A 24,631-nucleotide genomic window follows, 5' to 3' on the forward strand; every position below is an offset into this window, starting at 1 on the left:
CAAATTGAATCAAGAAATATTCGTTACATGTTTTCAAACCCCTTCCTACAGCAAATGAGATCAAATCTCTTCCTACGATTTCATAGGAAGGTTGGTTCCCTTCCCTCATCCATTTCATCGAAGAAAAATCTAAATGCGCTATACTCATATTGCTACGAATAAAAATATAATATTGGGTACTTAGATTGTCTTCTGAATAATTAGTGCAGTACATTACGTAAGTCCGCGAGATAAAACAACATAATTATATTTTTTTTGTTGTTCCAAATAATATATTGGTGGATTGTATGTACATGTAATTTTATTCTACAGCAAGACAGATTATAATAGTTCATAGGTAGGTATTGAGTTCTACATCTATATTACATAAAATGATAAGCTTTTTATCAGCTATTCAGTCTGAGTGGTGTAGGGAACTTCGGAGTCGGAATTCTGACGATAAAATCGTGAACTTATACATCCGATGGTAATAATAATGGCGCCGAGAGTCATCAAAACAAATGCAGAAACTGGTAACCAACCCGGAAGTTGTGTGAAAAGTAAATTCAGTTTGCCTCTTAGGTCGTTAGGCAATTCGGCGTGTTCTTCAAACCATACTGTTGGGAACATTGCTTTTGGCAAACGAGAAAAGAAACTGCAAACGATAAAATATTACACATTACTCGTTAGGCTTTTTTTTCATCGCATTGCATTGTTTGTTGTTGATTGTAGATAAATGGACACTTTGAAATAAAGTAGAAATATTGTTAATAACTTGACTTACGCTATTCCTGGATAAGGTTGAACGTCGACGTTGATCTGTAATCGAGCAAAAATCTCCATTGGTATTCCAGAATCCTGCGCAGATTAAATTCAAAGTAAATTAATCCAACACCAATCAAACCAAAATCCTCGAAACAGTTCTATGACGTTGTTTTGAGCCCCCCCTCCCATTCAGAATTAGAATTAATCTTCAAGAGAACTTTCAGACCTACATTTCCATCCATGACAATTGACAAAAGTGACTAATTTCATCCTCTTTCTTTGAAAATGCATTCTTAGAGTCAAATAGGTAGGTAGGTAGGTATACGTACTTTTTGCAAAGTGACAGAAAACTGATGCTTTTCAAGCACAGGATCCATACCACTGACATTCTGTCTATAACTCTCATCAGCCAAGTAAAAATGAGGAAATGAAATACGAATAGGTGCATGAACGCAATCAGACACATCTCTGATTCCTGATAAGTACTGGCATTGGTAATTTTTGCAATAACAAAGGTTTTCTGGGAACCTGGTTCCATTATCGAAAGTTCTTTCGGTACCGATAAAACGTACTCCGGCCACGTTGTACAATCTTTCTGTGTTACCTACTTTGATTAAATCGAAAGCCCTAAAATATCACAATTATAATTATTAGAACACAGTTAAGTATATTATAGTTATCACGGTGATTATTTATAAATAATTCAAATTGTGTGCTAATTTCGAAATAGTAGGTCAATAATAGGAATACCTACTAACCCGCAAAAATCTGATACAAATATGGAAGCTGTATTTTCTGCACTGATATTCATTGGCCATAGATCCCCCAATGATCCTCTTACTCGATCGCAGCTATCGCTGTAAACGCCACATTGAGTCGAATAATTCCACGAATTCACTTTACCCAGTAGATTGATATTATCGGTACCGGTGTGAATATTAAATACGTCGATTTCTGATACATTTTTCTTGAAAAAAAAAAAAAATTGTTCGAGTTTGGAAAAATTCATTAATTTTATTTTCTAGTCCGTATGTTTTAGTAGAGGAATACTCACCTTGAAATACCATCCGAATTTTTCAGGTAGATAGCCAATATCGAAAGGGATTTTGGGTTTTATATAATTCGCGATATTTAACAATCTGTCTTGGTATCCATCAAAAAGTAGGTCTTCGACTGTTTTCGTGACGTAAATTTTTCCTTCGAGCACTTCCAAAGCTTCGTTTACAGCAATTTTTCCTATTTTGATCCAATCTTTAGCTCGATCACCAATTGTCTATGAGAGAAAAAAAAGTGAGCAGGGATGAAATGAAAATTTAATTGACTCGAGGTTGGTATAAAATTCAGAATATTTACCATAGCTACTGCGTTAATGTTGGTAACGAGATCAGAAAGGTTGCCATTAGACATTTCTGGGACAAATGTCCAAATTCGATCAGAATTGAATGTCAAAGTACTATTTTCATTCCAAACGATGTTCGATTTCACTTGCAAAAATCTGTCGAAATAAAATCGTAAAATTAGACATGATTTCACTGTTTATTTTTTTCTAACTGGTTAGACTGTTTTTTCAGTGGTTACTATAGAAAAGTCTTGTCTTTAGCTGAATTCGTCAAAGTCTCGGTTTCTGCCAGAAATAGCAAAAATTACATATTTTATTTAAAATTAAAAATTGCTACAAACTGTTGCTTTTTTGCAAAGATTCCCAGAAGGTCAGAATTTTTTCTCTTGAAATCATCAAATAGGTTTTTCACAAAACTTGCAGAAAAGTAGTCTATTTTTCTGCCAATAATTTAGGGTCATTCCATGTCAACTCAACCAACGTTTTTGAGTCATGTCTTTCGATTTCGCTCAAATTTTTTTTACAATATATACCCACCCACCCAGTAAGTAATAACCCCGCAATCAGTTTGGTACCAGCCCCCTCAGGGGGCGGGTGGGAGGGGGGGCTTCCATTATTTTCACATTGTCTGGAGGTACTCAACTTCAGCAGCCCATTTCTCCAAAACTATGATACTTTGATCAAAACGGATTTCACAGTTCGAAAGAGCATTGCATTTAGAACTTTTTAAGCATAAAGTTGAAAGTTGAACTTTCAAATTGAAAGTTCAAATTTCAAAACGACGCTGTAAGTGGGAGCTATCATTTAAAATGCTGAAAAAATTTCCATAGATGAACCTTTTGATGCTTTTTCGAAATATTCAAGTTTCGAGATGGGATCTCTTAATGGAGGGGGAGCACCCCCACCCCCAATTTTGGGCGAAACTTTTTAAAGAAAATCTGGGGCATGTGACATATCGCATGCTATGTTTTTGGTGACGCTGAACACGAATATGACGTTAGATTTTTGATTAGACCCCATCCATGGCCCCTAGGGCCTCCCCAAAAGGGGTAAAAGTTCAAAAAAGTGTTTTTGTTTGTGCGACACCTGGAATGGTATTTTTTGGTGACGCTAAACACGAATATGACGTCAGATTTTTGATTGGACCCGTCAACGGCCCCCAGCACCTCCCCAAAGGGGGTAACCCCCAAAAACATGGTTACATTCGTGTGACACATGAAATAGTATGTTTTCGATATCGCAGAACACGAATATTGCCATAGTTTTTCAAATCGACCTCACCCATGGCCCCCAGAACCTTCCCCATATAGGTAAAAGTCCAAAAAAATTGTTGGGGGCCGTGGATGGAGTCCAATCAAAAATCTGACGTCAATTCGTGTTCAGCGTCACCAAAAACATACTATTCCATGTGTCACACGAACAAAAACACTTTTTTGAACTTTTACCCCTTTTGGGGAGGTGCTGGGGGCCGTGGATGGGGTCCTATCAAACATCTGACGTCATATTCGTGTTCAGCGTCACCAAAAACATAGAATTCGATAAGTCACATGCCCCAGATTTTCTTTCAAAAGTTTCGCCCAAAATTGGGGGTGGGGGTGCTCCTCCTCCATTGAGAGATCCCATCTTGAAACTTGAATATTTCGAAAAAGCATCAAAAGGTTCATCTGTGGAAATTTTTTCAAAATTTTAAATGGTAGCTCCCACTTACAGCGCTATTTTGAAATTTGAACTTTCAATTTGAAAGTTCAACTTTCAACTATTGAAAATTTCAAAATGCTTAAAAAGTTTTAAATGCAATGCTCTTTCGAACTGTGAAATCAGTTTTGATCAAAGTATCATAGTTTTGGAGGAATGGCCTTTTTTTGATTGAGAAAAAGTTTTGCTTTTTACTTAAAATGTCAGTCTTGTTTTTTGCCAAAAATTTTCACTTTTTTACAAAATTCCTACTTGCTTTTCATCAAGAATTACTCAATAGCCATGCTTATATTTGCCAGAAATCGCCAAAAACTATCACTTGAAAATCGTTAGTATAAATTCTCGTTTTTTTCAGAAATTGACCAGGTACTTTTTTTTTTTGATTTTTTTTTAGAATATCTAATAGCCACAAAAGTTGTTTTTTTTTGCTAAAAATTTCAAAAAATACAATATTTTTTCCAAAAATGTTCTAAAAGTCTCACATTTTAAAAGAAATTGCCAAAAAATCATATTTTTTCTAAAATTGTCGACGTTTTGCTTTTTGCGAAAAATTGGCTAAAACTCTCCCTGTCCAGCAAACTTGTTAACAAATTTAATTTCCGAGAATAGCTCAAAAGTATAGCTTTACTCTAAAAATTTTCCAAAAGTCTCGGTTTTTATAAACATACAATAAATTTTGCTTTTAACGAAATGGCTAAAAAGTATTTTTTTTGGGGGCAAAAAATCAAGAAAATCGTTTATTTTTCCAAAAATTGTTCAATAGTGTTGGGGGGAAATACCAACTTAACCACTGAGTGGTGCCACTCCCTGCGTTATTCACTCCTGGGGGCACCACTAACTTGGCTATACTACGTCAGTCCCAACCAAGTACCATATAATACCCCAATAAGGAACAATCCAGTTGCTTATTACGTTTATTATATAATGCACAATGGTCACCTGGTCATACAGGTGACACGATACAATACGATGGTATTCTTCTGCTGAGCGTTCTCTCATTAGACGGAAGCGGCCAGCGTTAAAGATGCTACGTCAACTAGTATAAAAGAACTGCACAGAGGCAGGAGCTTTCGGCAGGGTCTACCTCTGGATGGAACGAATCCACCAGAGGGCGCTAGTCTAGCTAGCTTACCCCCAGCCTGGGCATAATTCCCTACCAGGTAGGTAACTAGGAGTCCCTAGTCCCCACTACAATAGACTCGTTTTTTTTGCCAGAAATTTCTCCTTTTGCTACACTGGTCAAAGTCTCGCTTTTTGCCAAAAGTTTGCATTTTGATAGAAATTGCGAAAATTCTCTTGCATTTCGCTAAACTGTCAAATCCTTGCTTTTCTAAAATCGGTATTTTTTCGGTTTTTTTTTGTTTTAGAAATTGGCAAAAATTTTTGCTTTTTAGATCAACGGTCAAAGATAGTTATTTTTTTAGTGAAAACTTCCGAATATAATAGCCTCACGTTTTTCTCCAAAATTGTCTCAAAGTCTCGCTTTACCGACAAAATTTGCCAACAAATCCTATTTTCGCTAAAATTGTCGAAGTCTGGCTTTTTGCTCAAAAAAATCTTACTTTTTTCCAAAAATTGTCCAAAAATTCTGGATTTTTTGCAAAAAATATACCTAAAGCCCTCCTCAGTGCTTAAATTGTCAAAGGGTTTCTTTTTTCCAAAAGTTACCAACAATTTTCAATGAAAAAGCTTTTAATTTTTTAAAAATAAAAAAAAAAAATTACTTTTAACAGAACAGCTAAACAGCCAAGTTACTGTTTTTTTTGACAAAAAATTCCAAAAAATCTCGTTTTTTATTCACATAAATTGCCAAAAAAAACTCCATTCTTTTTTTACCGCTGTTTGTTTTGGTCATTTTTTTCTCTGCATTGAAATGTTTTGTAAATCTGATTGATTCTGATTAGATTTTATTCGGTATGATCAGACCGGTTTGATCTTGATCTACCTACCTATAGATCTATCTAATAAGATCAGAGTTTTGATTGAATTAAATTCGTTCGGATGTTGATCAACAAAATACAATATTTTCCTATTACTGACAATGAGTAGGTAGGTAACTAGGTATTATCAATGATTTCTAAAATAGAATAATTTTAGCCAGTTGTTATCGCATTTACTTGAATGTGTAGGGTCCCATTTCAACGAAATTGGGCTTTTTATTTTCGTTCAACGTTTCCTCTGGATTAGACCAATTGAACATGTAAACTTTGAAATATATTGGAACTGAATTTTGAATCCACGTTTGTTCTGTTAGAGAGCCATTAGTTAGAGCAATATTCTAGAAGGAAAACACCATAAATTTTTAAACATTCAAAATTTAATATCTGATCACACTAAACCACTCAAGTTCTAGTATAACTTACTTTGACTAGAAGGTAATCGAACACTGGTTTCCAAATTAAGATCAGTATAAATCCTATAACACAGAGAGCACTTCCACATACGTACAGAATAATTTTAATATTTCTCGCCATTTTGATTTAAAAAATCTTCCAAAGTTGACCTCTTCTTCCGTTTGAATTTGTTGTTTTTCATCTGCAAATCACAACACGATAGTAGGCATGAGTTCATCATTCAACTACACACGAGTAGGTTTAACTTAAAAATAGTACATAAATATCAAATATTGGTATATCAGTTCATACAAATAGATTCTGATAAAAAAAAAACACACACACACAAAACTAAAAATAAGTATGTAGTTAAATTAAATAAAGGAACACTTTTTGAGTTCCAAAGATTCGAAAGAATAAGACGCATACATTATACGAGTTTGAGGAATAGAAAACTATTATCAGCATAAATTAGGACAAACTTCAATATTTAGTATATCTGTTATCAGTTTGCTGAGGTAGTAAATTTACTCGTACTTGGTCAAAAAACAAATTGATAAGTGATAATATAGCTAGACATGACTGACATTGACTTTAAATTGTATTGTATCTATTTTAATGAGGTTTCCTGCAAAATTGAAGCTTGATTTTTTTGAAGTTTTTGAAAAGTGCGCAGAATATATCCCATTACCAACCTACCTACCTACCACAACCTTGGATAAGCGAATACGAATGATAAGCAAGCACCCAAAGCTCAGCATCGGCGTTTATATTTAAAACAAAATGATAAGAGAATAAACATACGTCGATATAAAGTAAGTACTTATATGTACCTATACTTATAGATTATGCTATTACTTACCAATAATGAAGTGCAACAATTGTAATCATCTTCGTACGTCCACAATTGAGCATATAAAATCTACGTCTATTGTAACCGACCGATCATTCGTGATTGGAAAGTTATATTCATCTGTCAGTATAGAAAATCATTCTAGTGTGTTTATCACGAGATGAGAACGAATCGCACATATAAAAATAAAAAATATACGACGTACCTACGAAAGATCTTTGAGCGAAGATCAACTGATACAGTCTGGTAGGTACTTGGTGTATAGCAAAGTACTTTGCGCAAATATAGGAAAAGCTGAGTCACTAAATCCATCTGTTTCATTATCACCTCTGGTGATAGGTTATCTCATTGAAGGAAACCGTCATTCGCAAACATCAATCAATGGGCCATCTCGTCTCGTAATAATTTTCATTAACTTATTTTAAAACGAGAAAAATTCTCACACTTCGTTTTCCATTTTCATTTTATTTTTTTCAACAAATTAGTCGAGTTTGCAGAAGTTTCTTTATCTACGTAGTACACATGCTTACTTTGATGTGGATTCAGAGAGCTAAGATATTTGATATTCCTTTTTTAGCTGCACAGCAAATAAAGCATTGTTCACGTTTAGTTTTTAATCTCGCGATAAAATTCCTACACGGTGATTAGAACGAACCGAACCAAAGTCATAATCGCAAAAAATAAACATATAAAAATCAACTCCACTGGATGAAAATGTATTCGATATTTTCTTTTCGTAAAATAGTAAACTTTACACACGATACAAATAATAAATAATTAAATCAGCCTTGAAACGAATGAATAATTTCCATTTTTTACACAATATATATTCCATTTTAAAAATACGGTTTGTTATAATGATATCACAAAATTATTTCAACGAAAAAAAAAATTAAATCATTCGAGCATTATCATTTATCACTTCTTACTCATCGTTCCCACGTGTTTCACTTTCAATATTTTTTTTTGATTCGAGTAAAACAGACGAAAAATACTCACACCTGATTTCAAAACACCCCACATTAAAAATACGTAAACTATTCCCGGGCAGTTCGTAGAATAACAACGTTTCAAAATGCGATGTTCAATTTGACTAGAGCAACTTGCAACCAAAATAATGGATAATGTTCTGATTAAATGAGATGAAATGTACGATTGAACGATAGGCATCTCTCCAGTCTCCTTCGGAGGGTTGAAATATGGCACAGGTTTCTTTAGGAAGATGGCGATTCGAAATCAAATATCGCCCACGGTGTAAGGAACCGAAGAGTAACTCAAACGTGCGACGACGAATCCGGAGACCAGAAGTAAAGCTCCTAAGATAACGAACACAAATCCGCTGGCTGCTAATAAATTTGGAACTTGATTGAAGCCGAATTTTAACTTTCGTTTGAACTCGTCGGGCATTTCGATGTATTGATCAAACCATAACGAAGGAACTAACATGCTGGGTAAATTCGAGAAGAAACTGTAAACAGATGGTTTATATTTAGACCGGTATTTTCGAAGTGTGGGAAAATTATTTCAATTATTTATTTACTTTAATCCTTGAAAAGCTTCAACTTTGACGTTGATTTGAAGTCGAGCGAAGATCTCCATCATGACACCTGAATCCTGAAATGTAAATGGAAAAATTAAACCATTTATAGAAATAAAATATCGAACGTAGAAAATACAAACGTTACTTTTTTTACCTTCTGCATAGTGAAAGAGAACTCGTGCTTCTCAGCACTTGGATTCATACCGTTGATATCTTTCGTGTAACTCGGATCAGCCAAATAAAAATGAGGAAACGATACGTAAATTGGAGCTCGTAAACAAGCGGATAGATTTCGTACACCGGGTGCCATAGTACACTGGTTATCTTTACAATAACAGCTATTTTCCGGGTATTTTCCACCGTTATCGAAAGTTCGCTCGGTACCAGCGAAACGAACACCTTCGACATCGTATAATTCTCTCGGTCCGATTTTACTCATATCGAAAGCTCTGCAAAAATACACGTTTATTTAAAAATATTGCATTTATTTTAAAAAAAAGTATACGTAGAGTTGAGTAAAATTACCCGCATAAATCCGATATAAATAACGAAGCGATGTCTCCTTCGGTGATATTCATAGGCCATAGATCGCCCAAAGATCCGTGTACTTGATCGCATCGACCGGAGTACACTCCGCATTGAGTTTTATAATTCCAAGCGTGTACGTTTCCGAGCACGTCGATATTATCTGTGCCAGTGTGGATATTGTAAACGTCAACTTGGCTTTCGTTTTTCTAAATGAGAATACAAAATGAATGAGTTCTTTTACTCCTCACAGTTCTCACGATGAGTTTAGTATTTTACGATGATCAACTTACTCCAAAATACCATCCGAATTTATCGGTCATATAGTCGAAATTTTTAATGTATTTCTTTAATATTTTGCCCAAATCCAAGATCTTATCTTGATATCCTTGGAAGAGCAATTCTTCTACGGTTTTTGTGACGTACAATTGTTTTTCATTATAAGCGAGTAGCTGGTTTACTAATATTTTGTCAAAATGATTCAACCATCTGGCTTGATCACCAATTGACTGAAAAAAAAGGATAAATATTATCGATGAGTTTAGTATTGAACAAGAATAGCAGGAAATTACTGAGTGGTCTGAGGGAAATTACTCACCACAGCGACTACATTAATACTAGTGATGATATCTGTAAGACTGCCTTTAGATTTTTCAGGAACGAAATCCCAAACTCGTCGACCATTATACGTAACAGTGTGATTATTATTCCACACAATATCAGATTTTAATTGTTGAAATCTGTAACCAAGCCCAGAAAAGCTTTAGTATTGCAATACATTCATTCGTATCATCGTAATAAATAATTAATTATGCATAGTTATTCAACCTAAATGTGTAAGGTCCATTTTCTTCGAAATTAGGTTTTTCTATATGACCTAATGTTTGAATTGGATTCGTCCAATTGAACATGTACACTCTAAAGTAAAGAGGAACCGCACCATTAGTCCACAATTCTTTGGCTTGACTTCCATTGGTTAATGCGAGATTCTGAAGGAAAAAAACACCAAAAATTAGACTCGTTATGAATTACCTATACTATTGTTATTATTGTATTCGAATCAATTGTTTGTGAGTGACTTTCACCGTCACTATTTGAAAGATGATTCTATAACATCTTCTTTAAATCATACACTATCGATTATTCGGTTACATAAAGACGAACATGTTTCGATAAATCGAGTACATTACATAAGAGTATGAGTATTGATATCGAGACATTATTTAATATCAAAATCACGAGTGAAATACTCACAGAGGCTAACAAATGACGATAGAGAGGTCTCCAAAATCCTGTAATTGCCAATCCTAGTAGAAGGAAAACACCTCCGAAACCGTACAGAAGATATTTAACAATTCTGGCCATTTTGCCACTCATACATTTGTTTTTTGGAACTTGTTTTGGTTCGTTTGCCACCGGAACTCTGTAATAAATACATTCTAGTATAAGTAATCTTGAATTTACTCGCATTTAATAAATAATATATAACTTACTATATGAATGAATTAACAATGAAACACTGAGATCATTTTTCAACGTGTGGGCGAGAACTTCAACATGTGGAAATGAAAATGAATAGTGGAATCGAACCGAAATGAGTCAATAAAAAATACGCTACGAGAACATATTCTTTATATTTTATTAAGAATTAATAATATTTTAAAATACTGTGAAAATCGACGTTTAGGTAGTTCATTTGCATTTGCATTTAATTCATTTCCTTATCAATAATTCTGATAACACCTTATCACACCGAACTGCTGAGCTCATTTTTCGCGCATTAACTCGCGATATTGTGTACAATTTTAGTATCACTTTCAATTACAATATTATTACACATTGAACGACGGTTCGAATAATACTGAAGAAAAAATTGTCGCACAATTACTCGTATAAAGACGTAGAAATTCTTGGGGATTCATTAGTCATTGTTGCGTACCTCTACCTACCTATAGTGAAAGGGCGAGAGGAGAGGAGAGGGAAGATGTAAACAATGTTGATTTTTCAGGGGGTATCAAAATTCGCCCAAATCGTGTTTTTACGTTTTTTAATTTTATACGAAATTTAAATATTGAACTGACGAAAGAACTACTGGGAATATTTTCTTTGTCGATGGAATTTGGTAAATCTAATGGTAATGAGCTAGAGGAAAATGATCCAATTTTAAACACTTTTCCTGAATTAAGTGCGTAAATAAACATCAAATTAATGACATCATGATACTGAATTGCTGACAAGGACACTGGCAACCGTAGCCTAAAAGCTATACTTGACTAGAAAATAAACTGGTAGAAAGAGGATCAAATCTGTACCATCACCATCCAATAATGGATTACTTACCAATGTGAGTTACCACTAGGTGAGGTCTTTTATTATAAATTTTCTGCACGTACACTCACGTGGATCGTGCTGATTTCAAGATTTGCTAATCTTAATGTGTTTCTACTTACTAATTGCTTTACAGTTTACACCTACCAGGCAGACCAGGATTCTACTTACTCCAGAGATTGAAAAATTGAGATAAGGAACAACAATCAGCATTATATTTTAAAATACTAAAAATTAGGTACCCTAAATTCATAAACTTACAAAAAAAATAAAATGATTTTAAAAACCTCAAAAAAGCATTGCAACCACTAAAAATGACCCAAAAGTGAAAAACTGAAAAATTTCCGATGAAAATTACCCAAAATGCATTTAAAGAAGTGTCGAAAACGTGTCAAAACTCCAAAATAGTGATTGATAAAATGTTTGTAAAAATTTCCAGAAAAGAATGAGAAAATCTTGAACTTTTTTCGAAATTTCTAATAACAACCTGATCGTAGTCAAAATTTTCAACATGACTGAAAAAATCTTGTTTTTCTGCCAAAATAGTAGAAAACCTCTTCGTTTTGGTCAAAATTTTCTGAAAAGTTTTCGTCTTTTGTTGCAAAAATAATAATTTTTGTCAAAATTGTGAACAGGAAATCATCCTTATTTTCGTCTTTACCAAAAATTATTTTTCAATACACCTCCTCTTACCATAAATAAAATAGTTTACACATATGTAGTCCGGCATATGACAATAGGAGTAATTGCACCCCGCCCCCCCCCAAGATCCTCCGGGACGACTTTTTTTCTTAAAGGGGACATCCTAAGGGACATTTTAAAGCAAACTTACCCAAAAAAAAGTTGGCCTTACTTACAAAATGGCGGCCATTTTGATTGACAGGTCAGCCGAAATCGCAGATTTTGCGTTTTAACATAGGACTTGCACGAACTTTTTCAAACTTTACAAAGGTAGATCGAAAGATCATGCTAAAATTTATCACCTGTCAAAATTTCAAGTGCTAAAGTGCGTTTTTCGATTATTGGTGAATTTTTGAAAATCCAATTTAGGCCAAAAATGAGGGAAAAAATCAAAATTTTACCAAATTGATCAAGAAAGCTGAAATTTGGAATATACCCTATTTTCGACATGCCAAATCGATTAGAAACGGTTTCAACCCGTTTTGAGCAGTTCTGGAGCCTCCAGCAGATTTTTGAAACTCGAAATTCCCACAAAATTCCATCAAATTGGAGTTGTAAAGCTGAAATCTATTCTAAAAACTAATTTCAATACGCTACGAAGTACTGCAGGTGAATTTCAAGTCATTTTAGAGCCCCCAGCGACTTTTTTGAAAATTACTGGAGCCTCCAGCAGATTTTCAAAACTTGAAATGGAGTTGGAAAGCCGAAATTCATTCTGCAAACTAATTTCAATACGCTACGAAGTTGACTGCTGGTGAATTTCAAGTCGTTTTGGAGCCTCCAGCGACTTTTTGAAAGTGTTGTATGGCGTTTTTTTGGAAAATTAAAATTTTCTAAAAGTAGCTGGAAGCTGTAAAATCATTTGAAACCACCATGTAGTCTGCGAAGTAAATTTCAGCTTGCCAACTCCATTTGATAAATTGATGTTGGGGAAATTTCAAGTTTCGAAAATCCACTGGAGGCTCCAGCAATTTTCAAAAAAGTCGCTGGAGGCCATAAAATGACTTGAACCCACCTGAAGTCGTCTCCAGAGGGTGTTAAAATTCAAGTGTGGAGTAAATTTCAGCTTTCCATCTCCATTTGATGAAATTTTGGAGAAATTTAAAGTTTCAAAAATCTGCTGGAGGCTTCAGGAATTTTCAAAAAGTCGCTGGGGGCTCCAAAACGACTTGAAATTCACCAGCAGTCAACTTCGCAGCGTATTGAAATTAGTTTACAGAATGAATTTCGGCTTTCCAACTCCATTTCGAGTTTTGAAAATCTGCTGGAGGCTCCAGTAATTTTCAAAAAAGTCGCTGGAAACTCTAAAATGACTTGAAAATCACCTGCAGTACTTCTTAGCGTATTGAAATTAGTTTTTAGAATAGATTTCAGCTTTACAACTCCAATTTGATGGAATTTTGTGGGAATTTCGAGTTTCAAAAATCTGCTGGAGGCTCCAGAACTGCTCAAAACGGGTTGAAACCGTTTCCAATCGATTTGGCATGTCGAAGATAGGGTATATCCCAAATTTCAGCTTTCTTGGTCAATTTTGTAAAATTTTGATTTTTTCTCTCATTTTTGGCCCAAATTGGATTTTAAAAAATTCGCCAAAATTCGAAAAACGCACTTTAGCACTTGAAATTTTGACAGGTGATAAATTTTTGCATGATCTTTCGATCTACCTTTGTAAAGTTTGAAAAATTTCGTGCAAGTCCTATGTTGGAACGCAAAATCTGCGATTTCGGCTGGCCTGTCAATCAAAATGGCCGCCATTTTGTAAGTAAGGCCAACTTTTTTTTGGCAAGTTTGCTTTTAAATGTTCCTTAGGATGTCCCCTTTAAGAAAAAAGTTGTCCCGGATGGTCGGCGGGGGGGGGGGGGTGCAATTTCTCCTATTGTCATATGCCGGACTAACATACAAGTAGAATTGAGCAAGTAGGTAGACAATAAAATACAGCGAGGTTTTAATATGGTATCAAACCGAAGCACGAAAAATGAGGCCTCATGTCTCATTAACTCAATTAATATGGTTGTAATTTTGTGACAACAAAATCACGTATGGTATGAAACATCGAAAGTACTTTCAATGTAATATGTAACATTTGATTTTGTTCACTTTCATTCGTCGTACATTATTTATATTAAGAATGTAATAAGAAGACAAAACTGATTGCAATAATTAATCATCCTCTGAGATCCCCATTTTCATTTTCAACAGAGATGAAAAATGGAATAATTAGGTTCATCTTGAGAGTTATAAACAATATTCGCGTAAGTACATATTATGTAGTTGGTAAATAAACTCATATACTACGCGTTTTTTTTCTCTTAAAATACCTAATTAATTAATAATGTTAAAATGTACTTCATCCACGAACTGATTCTAAGAATCATGTTTGATGAACACCTGTGGTACGTATTCAAATTCATCTAGAATCATTTACCTAGTGATAAAAACAAAAATACCAACATAAAGTAACCTACATCATCTCATGCATGAGTTCTAAAACAATATTTCCATTTTCACGTGACGAAGTTACCTACAGGTTCGTACTTCGTATGTAATTCTGACGTAAATAATGATCCAGTCAAAGCCGAAATTAAAATAAATACGTAGCTAGGTAATAGTTTTGTGGCCAATTTAAAAAACCATTTTTTTAAATTGATATTTCTCATTTCATAGTCATTCTGCATTTGACGTCATAATAATTAGCTACCAACACCTCGAGACGGGCGCGAAAATAAATCGGCCAACTTGTACAAACACGTAAAATAGACAAAAAAATAAATTTTGCGAAAATGTATCTATCATTACTACAACACACTGTCATCATTATCAAGGTGAACCACTGAGTGAGATTACGATGAATTTATCGCATCGTAAACTAAATTACTCATAGGTCTAGGTATAAGTATAGGTATAGGTAACAATATGAAAAATATACCCATTATTTTCCTTCGCACTGGAACCAGGTTCCTCGACTGTTTTATCCGTATTTGAATCCATTGACACCATCACAATATTTTACATATTCACAAGACCGTTTCACTATGTAATAAATTAATCGGAATACTTTTTATCACACGAAAGATTATGCTGATCAAACTTTCAGTGTGAAGATTCCGAAGTTCAGAAAAGTTTTTTGTTTGAAATTCACTAGAAATTCTTGCACAAAATAACACGACGTTTACGATGCAACTCGTTAATGTAGGTAGGTACCTAAAACCTACGTTTGTATTACACCGTTTTTAATTTAGCTCTGGCTTCTTCAAAGTGTGAAATTTAAAGCTTTGACGAAAATTAAAAAAAAAATATGTCAGATAATGTTTATATAAGTTGGTGTTTTTTTTTTCTTACATGCGATAAAAGTAATAAACCTCAATTGAGGTACCTACCGATTAAAATAATTATCAAATAATAGGTACTTGACTTTGTGCTGCCAACAAGATAACTCGTGTTCTATTTGCAATTAGTCATTGTCTCGTAATGTCGTAAAAATTCACAGATATGAAGAAATTGGACTTTAGTTAAAGATGCTGTGTTTGTTAATATAATTTCAGATGCGATAAATTGTGTTAATTATTATTGAAAAACCAGCAAACTATGAACGATTCTGTGCATGAAATTTTGTTTTTCTTCGTTTTATTTACCTACCTAATAGAATAAGGACGGATGAAGTATCTTGCTTTCAAAGTATCGAACAAAGAACGAGTCGAAGAATTTATTTTTTAGAACGATGATACTAAATTAATCGAAGATAAAATTTGTGAATTAGTTGTTCGTGACAGTTGGAAAGGTATCTACAAATACTTTAGCATTTTTCCGCGTTCTTAATTTTTCCTTAAACAACACATTGTGATTAAATAACATCAGACTTGAACACAAAATGATATTTAGAAAAGTTTAATAATGCAACATAAAAAAAATAAAATCTTCTGTAATCAAAAAAAAAAAAAATTCAAACACTAATTTTTTCAACGTTCATCAAATTACTCCAGTCTTGTTCACGATTGCGAACAAAAAAATCCAACAAAGTACAATTTTCAAAAATTAATATCACAATCGATCACAGTACTTAATATTTTTTATAGAAGGTAATTTGTACTTTTTGCTTTCAGTGACCGAATACATGTTGTTTAGCGTACTCCCAAATGAACAATGATGCCGAAACGTGTACGTTTAGAGAACGAATCACTCCTTTTTGAGGAATCTCTACGCAGGTGTCGAATAAACACAACAGATCAGCTGGAATACCTTCTTTTTCATTTCTAAAATAAAAAACTAAAATAAATATTTCACACGTTCAGCTTTGGGGCACTTACAGAGTGTATAGTTATTTACCCGAGAACGAGAACCGATTTTTTAGGGAACGAAAATTCGCTCAAGTTTTTACTATTCGTGGTTTGTTCCAATCCAATAATACAGTATCCTTCTTCTTTTTTATTTTTCAAGTATCCGAATAAATTGTACTTTTTGACCTGCGAAAATAAACGATTGAAAGTTATACCAGCTATCTAGAGTAGGTACATATTTGCTCGATTAATTATTCAAAAATTTTCCAATGATTATCTCTCTATAGGTAGAGGTACTTACTTCGTTAATCTGGACGTGTTTTTCTGCGGTTATGCTGAGCGATGTGTACTCTTTATTTTTAAGAACTTCTAAATTATTTACGACTAATGCTGATACGGCGAAAATTTCGCAAGTTCGAGTTAATCCTCCTAAATTGGGAGCTCTGTCGATTAAACTCGCGACAACGATTAGGTTATGATTTTTACTGGAGTCGGCAGATAAAGAGGTCCAGGCGAGTATATCGGTTTGAGGGATGAATTTTTTTTGGCTTTCTTGTAACGAAAGAGTAGAGTTGAGATCTGAAGTACATAAATATTATTGATGTGGTATCTAGTTATTTTAATAATTACCGAATAATTTAAAAAAAATTACCATTGGAGTATTTTTCATCATCGTGAGTTGGGGAGGTTGCTTTGGCAATCCACGAAGATGATGAGAACGTAGCAAAATTGCTATCTTTATTTCTAATAGGAATATCTTTACGTGCAGTGATGATGAACTTTTCGTACAAATCAGTTGGAATCCATTCTTCGTTACAGATATTTGATAATCTGGGTAAATGCCATAAAATTGTCTGTAAACGAAACCAATTGTGAGTATCACTCTTGCGGTAATGTTTGAAAAGAACGTTCATTTTTCTCACAAGGGAACCTCTTGAGGTGTCACACTGCGATTTGAACGGGACCGCGATTTTTGTAATGAACGAAGTCTAAAACCCCCAAAAACGGAATTTTCAGCTGCCCAAGTTCATTTTTCGATTTTTGGCGAACGTTTGAAAATTCAAAATTGACAGTTTTTGGCGATTTATGCTTTTTTTTTAAAAGTACGTACTTTATCAGTAAAAATGGTCCAAATAAATCCCAAAATTAATATCGATTACCCAAATCCAAATTTCACCACTTCCAGCCATTCTGGAGCCTCCAGCCAGATTTTCGATTTCTCCAGAACGCATGAATATGCAGTTGGGGAGCTAAAAATGGAGTTGTGTATTAAACTCGACCTGTTTAACGGGTTTATCCACATTTGAACCGATTTTGAGAGTGACACCTCAAAATTGGTTTTTTGACCAGCTTTTTTCAAAATTGAAAAATCAAAAAAATCAAAATTTTCCTTTTTGGGTGGAAATTTTTGAAATTCGCGCGAATCGCTGTATTTTGTCCAAAACTAACGCCCAAAAACTAAATTTCTCAATTTCCAGGTGTTCTGGAGCCTCCAGCGCGATTTTTCAATTTCTCCAGAATTTTGAATTTTCTCCAGAAGGTGTGAATATGAAGTTGGGCAGCTAAAAATCGAGTTGTGTATTAAACTCGACCTGTTTAACGAGTTTATCCAAATTTGAGCCGATTTTGAGAGTGACACCTCAAAAGTGGTTTTTTGACCAGCTTTTTTCAAACTTGAAAAATCCAAAAAAAATCAAAAGTTTCCTGTTTGAGTGGAAATTTTTGAAATTCGCGCGAATCGCTGTATTTTGTTCATAAATAACTCTCCAAATCCCAATTTCACCATTTCCAGCCGTTCTGGAGCCTCCAGCGCAATTTTTCAATTTCTCCAGAATTTTGAATTTTCTCCAGAAGGTGTGAATATGAAGTTGGGCAGCTAAAAATCGAGTTGTGTATTAAACTCGACCTGTTTAACGAGTTTATCCAAATTTGAGCCGATTTTGAGAGTGACACCTCAAAAGTGGTTTTTTGACCAGCTTTTTTCAAACTTGAAAAATCCAAAAAAAATCAAAAGTTTCCTGTTTGAGTGGAAATTTTTGAAATTCGCGCGAATCGCTGTATTTTGTTCATAAATAACTCTCCAAATCCCAATTTCACCATTTCCAGCCGTTCTGGAGCCTCCAGCGCAATTTTTCAATTTCTCCAGAATTTTGAATTTGCTCCAGTCCAGAAGGTGTAAATATGAAGTTGGGCAGCTAAAAATCGAGTTGTGTATTACACTCGACCTGTTCAACGAGTTCATCTACATTTGAGCCGATTTTGGGAGTAAACTTGATTTTTGGATTTTTTATTTATGAAAAAAGCTGGTCAAAAAACCACTCTTTAGGTGTCACTCTCAAAATCCACTCAAATGTGGATAAACTCGTTAAACAGGTCGAGTCTAATACACAACTCGTTTTTTAGCTGCCCCAACTTCATATTCACGCCTTCTGGAGCAAATTCAAAATTCTGGAGAAATTGAAAAATTGCGCTGGAGGCTCCAGAACACCTGGCAATTGAGAAATTGGGATTTGGAGAGTTATTTATGGACAAAATACAGCGATTCGCGCGAATTTCAAAAATTTCCACCCAAACAGGTAACTTTTTGATTTTGAAAAAAATTGGTCAAAAAACCACTCTTGAGGTGTCACTTCCAAAATCGGCTCGAATGTAGATAAACTCGTTTAACAGGTCTAGTATAATACACAACTCGATTTTTAGCTTCCCAACTTCATATTCACGCCTTCTGGAAGTTCTGGAGAAAATTAAAAATTCTGGAGAAATTGAAAAATTGCGCTGGAGGCTCCAGAACGGCTGGAAATGGTGAAATTGGGATTTGGAGAGTTATTTATGAACAAAATACAGCGATTCGCGCGAATTTCAAAAATTTCCACCCAAACAGGTAACTTTTTGATTTTGAAAAAAATTGGTCAAAAAACCACTCTTGAGGTGTCACTCCCAAAATCGGCTCGAATGTAGATAAACTCGTTAAACAGGTCTAGTATAATACACAACTCGATTTTTAGCTTCCCAACTTCATATTCACGCCTTCTGGAAGTTCTGGAGAAAATTAAAAATTCTGGAGAAATTGAAAAATTGCGCTGGAGGCTCCAGAACGGCTGGAAATGGTGAAATTGGGATTTGGAGAGTTATTTATGAACAAAATACAGCGATTCGCGCGAATTTCAAAAATTTCCACTCAAACAGGAAACTTTTGATTTTTTTTGGATTTTTCAAGTCTGAAAAAAGCTGGTCAAAAAATTACTTTTGAGGTGTCACTCTCAAAATCAGCTCAAATATAGATAAACTCGTTAAACAAGTCGAGTGTAATACACAACTCGATTTTTAGCTGCTCAACTGCATATTCACGCCTTCTGGAGCAAATTCAAAATTCTGGAGAAATTGAAAATCGCGCTGGAGGCTCCAGAATGGCTGGAAGTGGTGAAATTTGGATTTGGGTAATTTATATTAGTTTTGGGATTCATTTTGACCATTTTTACTGATAAAGTAGGTACTTTTTAAAAAAAGCATAAATCGCCAAAAACAGTCAATTTTGAATTTTCAAAAATTCCCCAAAAATCGAAAAATGAACTTGGGCAGCTGAAAATTCGTTTTTGGGGGTTTTAGGCTATGTTCATTCCAAAAATCGCGGTCCCGTTAAAACCAGTGTGTGACACCTCAAGAGGTCCCCTTTGTTGGCTTTGTTAGCTCAGTTAGTGAAAATCATACTTCTAAAGAGAAATGGTCCATCGGATGAAAATACGAAAAATAAAAATCATTTTGCAATTTGACAGAATTTTTCACCGCGTTTCCAGTTTTCAAGCTGTTTTCCAAACTTCGCCGGATGATATCGTAATTCTTAGAAATACTACTATTTATACTCATGAGCTTCGCGAGAACAGTCTGTGAAAACAAAAAATTCCCCACTTAGATAAACTGAAATCGAACTCGAAAAAAATATGTACATTTTTTGAAAGATGGAATTACTTGAGCGTATAATCTGGCATTGAAATGTTGAGCCATTGTCCACGGTAGTACAGATTTAATAGCCATTTCGATCATTGATTCGGTGCCATTAGTGTTGGCCAAATGGAAAGCTATTGATATGAAAGAACAAATGCTACCGATTCTTTCTTCTGAAGCCTGGAAAATATAATTTTTAAATAGGTAGGCATTTTCAATTTTCATGCATTTGCATTTATTTTTAATTCGAATAAATATACGAACCTCCAAAAAACACTTCCAAAATTTATCCTCCAATGTGCCACCGAAATGAATAATTAAACGAATCAATAGCCATTCTAACATATAACGAACACTTGGTTGATGAGGTTCTAATAATAAGCTGTTCACCGTACAAGTGAATAATTTTTCTGCGCATTTATACTGAAAAGAAAAAAAAACATTGATTAGAGTTCTGATGTTAGGAATAGATATGGGATCTGATCAAGTCTGAACAGATCAAATTGGATGCTGGGAATATCCATTTCTAGATCGCATCAGATGCAATTATTTTCAAACTGGACTTTCATTATTAGGCACAATAAGTGAAAAAAATAATAAAAACACCTTTTCTAACGACGATGTTTCATTGAACAATACGGTCTCGAAAATCAGTAATAGCTGCAATCTCCTGTGTTTTATTCGATGAGTGGCGGAGTCATTGAAATAACGTTTTTTGCTCAGTTCGTCAGATGAACTAAGCTGCTTCATGATTTCAATCCATTTCTCATTGTTGATTCTTTCGTTGCAAAAATTCAGTAACATATTCAATGCCATAAGGCGCATTTCTTCAGCTGAATCAGCATTATCGCTGGAACATAGTTTCAATTAGCTGATAACATTCTAATATTAGCTACAAATTTTAATACCTAATTGAGGTATATTTTTTTGCGAAGTAATTCGAAAATTTTATTTCAGACTTACAATTTAATTATCTGATTGAGTGAAACGTTATCACCTAATCCTCTGATATACTCGATAGTTTCATTTTCGATTCTAAAAAAAAATAATTAAATAGGTAAGTATAAGTAATCATGTTTAGTCCTAATTGACCATGCAGCACATTCAGATAATTGAAATAATAACCTTTGATCTTTACGATTGATATGACTGATACAAAAAATATTTATCAAAATCGAAACTGCGTCTGGGAATCTTTGGAATAAATTCGGTATTTGGCTCAATTCGGTCAAAATTAATATCATACTGTAGTAGGATTGACCTCCATCTTCAGCAACCTTCTTCAGCATCTCGTTCACGTACTAAAAACAACAGTGATTTACGATTATTCGATTACAAATTTGAGTCCTCCAGTTCACCTAAATTTGTAGGCAGTGGTCTAGATTTTAGAAAACACAAATGAAACTTACTTCGATAAGTTTCAATTGATAGATTCTTTCGCTAGAAAATGTTTCTTGATAGAACGCCCGTATCCAGTATTTCAAAGAATCAGTGTAAAACGGCGTCGTTAAAGTTTCTTCGACCAATCTCCAACTAATACTCATCATATTCAATACTATAGATTCGTATTTCAAAACGGTGTTCATCGAGAATAAAATTTTTAAAAATTTAAAAAGACTAGTTAGGTTCTCTTTTCGAGCCAAGTCCAACGCATTTAGAATTATATCGAATAAAGATGAAATTTCTACGGTTTCGAAGATATTTTCCTTCTCGAAAAATAAATATAATTCCATCGTAGACCATAAGTTGTTCATAAATCGAGAATATAATTTTCCAGTTTTAGTCCTTCCAGAGCTATTGATTTCTTCGATATTTAACGATCTTATACGAAAATTATTCACGTAATCTGTCATACTCGCTGCCAGCATGTTTTTCCATTTATCTACGTTTATATGCAGCTGCGGATAGCGATAAATTAGCAAATAAATCCAAGATATAACTTTTAGAGAAGAATATCGTCGATGAACCGATTCGTTTTTCAATCCTTCGCTGGATTTCACCAGCCAGTCTTGTACATTTGAGATATTTATCAAAGACGAGAATTTGTCTTCAAACAAATAGGAAAATTCGGTCAGCGAATGTTCGTAAAATTCAATTTTATCAAAATTATCGCACTCCAATAAGCTCTTAACGATGTAGGTAAATAAGTGAGTAAAATGATTCGCAGCTAAGGAGTAATATCGCAAAGATCCGAAGAGGGGATTTTTAACGTTGACACAGCTACGTTCAATTTTTAATAAATTCACGATGAATTTCAAACGATTATTTTGTATTACTTTATTTAGATAAGCTCGATGTAATACGTTTTCAAACGAACTCATCCATTCGGCGATTCGAATGTGGTAATTACTCGGTGTAAATGCGTCTTCGAGCAGAATCGTTAGTCGAGCTAAGAAGCTCGCTGAGGTATCAGATAACGATTCATCGCAGTCGATTTGCTTGCTCGCGTGTTCCATCAGGTACAATTCGAAATCTTCGTACGATGAAGATTGCCGAAGATACTCGACGATCTGTTGCCAACTTGTGGTACTCCTCTGCAGACATTCTTCTTGGTTAAAATTGCTCATTAAAGTTAAAACCTGTAACGCGGTATCGTTATTTTTCTCGCTGTACATGAGGATTAATTCGACAAATAAAGACTGAATAGCAGCTCGTATTTTTATATTATGGTATCTGACGATGTTTTGGATAATATCGGCGGTCATTCGAATTAATTTAGTATCGAGACATTGGAAATTTTGACGGGTTTGGGTAATCGATCTGAGAGTATAGAATAAAGGCACCGGAGACCACTTGATTTGTATCAACATTTCATAAAAAATAATCAGCTGTTCGGAGTCGAAGTTGGAGATGCACTTGACAAATCCTTCTTTGATATTATGAAATTTATTCAATTTGAAAGACTTTCTGAATAAGTACGAATCGTTCAATGCGGTCAACATAATTCGAACAATGTAACGAACATGACGTTTATTAAAGCTAGAAACATTTACATCGAGTAGAAATAACAGAGCTTCTATTCTGACCGTTCTAGAATCGTGTTTTAAACCATTTTCCAATAACCTCAAAATCCAGAATTTATCATTCGATACGATTTCATCGTTTAGTAAATTATTCACCAAAGAGAAGGTAGGTAAGACTAAATGAGTCTGCTTTTCGTCTAAATTCTCCATTATAACGAAATAAGTCTTCCACCAAGAGAGATACTCTTTCGAATGAGCGCAATCGAATACACTCGAATGATTCAACTTACAAAATTTAGGCTGGTCGCATAAATTAAACGAAGCGTATTTCAATACGTGAAGAGCATGTTTTTGGATACATTGGTCATCTTCGAGGCATAATTGTAAAGCTGTCCAAAATTCGTCTGTGTTTAAAATTTCATTCAGTTCTTTTCTACCAAATGAGCAACCGACTAGGTAGGAAATCATGATTAAGTAGAATTCGCAATAGGAGCGTTCTTTTAATAGATTAGCGACAGCTTCGGACCATATTTTATAGACGAGTCTGGTTTCTGGTACGATATGGTAATATGCATCGAGCACCGAGAACGAATATACCAATAAAGATTGATTCTGTATGGTAAACGTTTTCGATAATAAATCTTCCAACGTAGTTAGAACGCAATAAATCTTAGTATTCCTTTCCAACTTTGATACGCATTTTAATAATGTTTCGATAAGTCGAAAATATTTAATTAAGTTTTCCAACTCGGCACCGTCGTTACGAGTATTAGATTGTAGAATTTTATCGCACGATGCCAGTAAACTTGGTAATACGATTTCTGTCGTTTTACATCGATCGTTTGAGTCTTGAAATTCGAGTAATAACGATATCAAACTTATAACTTGGCTGAAATCTTCCATCTCCAAATCTACAAACGTGTTGTAGTTTTTCAAATAATTTGATATAAAATTACTCAATTTTTCCTTCAAAGCTGGCGATACCTTTATGCCATGTTGATCGATTAGATTCAAATTCGAGATTAATATGTTGCAAACTACTTCATCGTAGTATACGTCGTTCAAACATTCGATCGCCGTTACGATGGAGAGCTCTGTGAAATGTGTTGCCATTTTTTCGACACTTCGCAATCCTTGGATCCAATAAGTATTCGATGGGGGAATTATTCCAAAATGAAATTAAGTTCGGAACGATCGATCACCATAATTACATCGTTAAATTTCACACGGATTCGCAAACTACGTCGACTTTTTCGGAGCACAATTTTTAAAAAAATGGAATTTTACCGCATTTCGATATGAAATTGATAATTTTTTATCAATGAGTTATTTCAGTGTTGCCACAAAATGAAATTGAAAATTTTAGAATTCCCAAACGCAACGAATTTTTTATTTTTATTTTTTTTGGTTACTT

At 34.2% G+C, this 24,631-nt stretch overlaps 3 protein-coding genes and 1 long non-coding RNA gene across 6 annotated transcripts; 1 reads left to right on the forward strand and 3 right to left on the reverse strand.

The window, feature by feature from the left end:
• Window positions 1-244: 244 nt before the first annotated feature.
• LOC135837992 (protein croquemort-like) lies at window positions 245-7,232 on the reverse strand. The gene is made up of 9 exons (XM_065353462.1): window positions 6,974-7,232; window positions 6,142-6,313; window positions 5,896-6,056; window positions 2,098-2,239; window positions 1,799-2,017; window positions 1,503-1,711; window positions 1,074-1,371; window positions 764-837; window positions 245-634 (listed from the first exon to the last, which is right to left on the reverse strand). The coding sequence occupies exons 2-9, from the start codon at window positions 6,250-6,252 to the stop codon at window positions 391-393; spliced, it is 1,458 nt and encodes a 485-aa protein (XP_065209534.1). The 5' UTR covers window positions 6,253-6,313; window positions 6,974-7,232; the 3' UTR covers window positions 245-390.
• Window positions 7,233-7,664: 432 nt separating this feature from the next.
• Window positions 7,665-15,297, reverse strand: LOC135837990 (protein croquemort-like). 2 transcript variants are annotated; one of them, XM_065353459.1, is made up of 9 exons: window positions 14,965-15,297; window positions 10,284-10,452; window positions 9,858-10,018; window positions 9,628-9,769; window positions 9,323-9,538; window positions 9,030-9,238; window positions 8,659-8,953; window positions 8,505-8,578; window positions 7,665-8,432 (listed from the first exon to the last, which is right to left on the reverse strand). In XM_065353459.1, the coding sequence occupies exons 1-9, from the start codon at window positions 15,033-15,035 to the stop codon at window positions 8,201-8,203; spliced, it is 1,569 nt and encodes a 522-aa protein (XP_065209531.1). In that variant the 5' UTR covers window positions 15,036-15,297; the 3' UTR covers window positions 7,665-8,200. The 2 variants fall into 2 exon arrangements, with proteins under 2 accessions (XP_065209531.1, XP_065209532.1); XM_065353460.1 differs by lacking the exon at window positions 14,965-15,297 and adding an exon at window positions 10,523-10,983.
• LOC135837999 (uncharacterized) lies at window positions 13,848-16,326 on the forward strand. 2 transcript variants are annotated; one of them, XR_010557288.1, is made up of 2 exons: window positions 13,848-14,431; window positions 16,139-16,326. It is a non-coding gene; the product is annotated as an uncharacterized LOC135837999 (long non-coding RNA). The 2 variants fall into 2 exon arrangements; XR_010557287.1 differs by lacking the exon at window positions 13,848-14,431 and adding an exon at window positions 15,397-15,816.
• On the reverse strand, window positions 15,908-24,521 carry LOC135837988 (probable methyltransferase TARBP1). The gene is made up of 11 exons (XM_065353456.1): window positions 21,664-24,521; window positions 21,380-21,555; window positions 21,218-21,289; window positions 20,861-21,104; window positions 20,519-20,677; window positions 20,279-20,434; window positions 20,021-20,194; window positions 16,965-17,166; window positions 16,614-16,891; window positions 16,362-16,498; window positions 15,908-16,288 (listed from the first exon to the last, which is right to left on the reverse strand). The coding sequence occupies exons 1-11, from the start codon at window positions 24,328-24,330 to the stop codon at window positions 16,135-16,137; spliced, it is 4,419 nt and encodes a 1,472-aa protein (XP_065209528.1). The 5' UTR covers window positions 24,331-24,521; the 3' UTR covers window positions 15,908-16,134.
• Window positions 24,522-24,631: the final 110 nt, after the last annotated feature.

This window comes from Planococcus citri, chromosome 2 (genome assembly GCF_950023065.1).
Source record: "Planococcus citri chromosome 2, ihPlaCitr1.1, whole genome shotgun sequence".
NCBI lineage: Eukaryota > Metazoa > Arthropoda > Insecta > Hemiptera > Pseudococcidae > Planococcus > Planococcus citri.

Bases quoted from the DNA above. Each gene is read 5' to 3' on its own strand.
- LOC135837988 (XM_065353456.1), bottom strand. From the start codon at position 24,330: ATGGCAACACATTTCACAGAGCTCTCCATCGTAACGGCGATCGAATGT. The intron at 21,290-21,379 runs GTTATTATTTCA...ATTTTTTTTTAG, and splicing joins ATCAATCGTAAAGATCAAAG to AATCGAAAATGAAACTATCG. The intron at 20,435-20,518 runs GTTCGTATATTT...TATATTTTCCAG, and splicing joins TTTGGAAGTGTTTTTTGGAG to GCTTCAGAAGAAAGAATCGG.
- LOC135837992 (XM_065353462.1), bottom strand. From the start codon at position 6,252: ATGGCGAGAAATATTAAAATTATTCTGTACGTATGTGGAAGTGCTCTC. The intron at 1,372-1,502 runs GTTAGTAGGTAT...GTGATATTTTAG, and splicing joins TTTGTATCAGATTTTTGCGG to GGCTTTCGATTTAATCAAAG. The intron at 635-763 runs GTAAGTCAAGTT...TATCGTTTGCAG, and splicing joins CAACCTTATCCAGGAATAGC to TTTCTTTTCTCGTTTGCCAA.
- LOC135837990 (XM_065353459.1), bottom strand. From the start codon at position 15,035: ATGGTGTCAATGGATTCAAATACGGATAAAACAGTCGAGGAACCTGGT. The intron at 9,539-9,627 runs GTGAGTAATTTC...CTTTTTTTTCAG, and splicing joins GTATTAATGTAGTCGCTGTG to TCAATTGGTGATCAAGCCAG. The intron at 8,579-8,658 runs GTAAAAAAAGTA...TTTACATTTCAG, and splicing joins TCTCTTTCACTATGCAGAAG to GATTCAGGTGTCATGATGGA.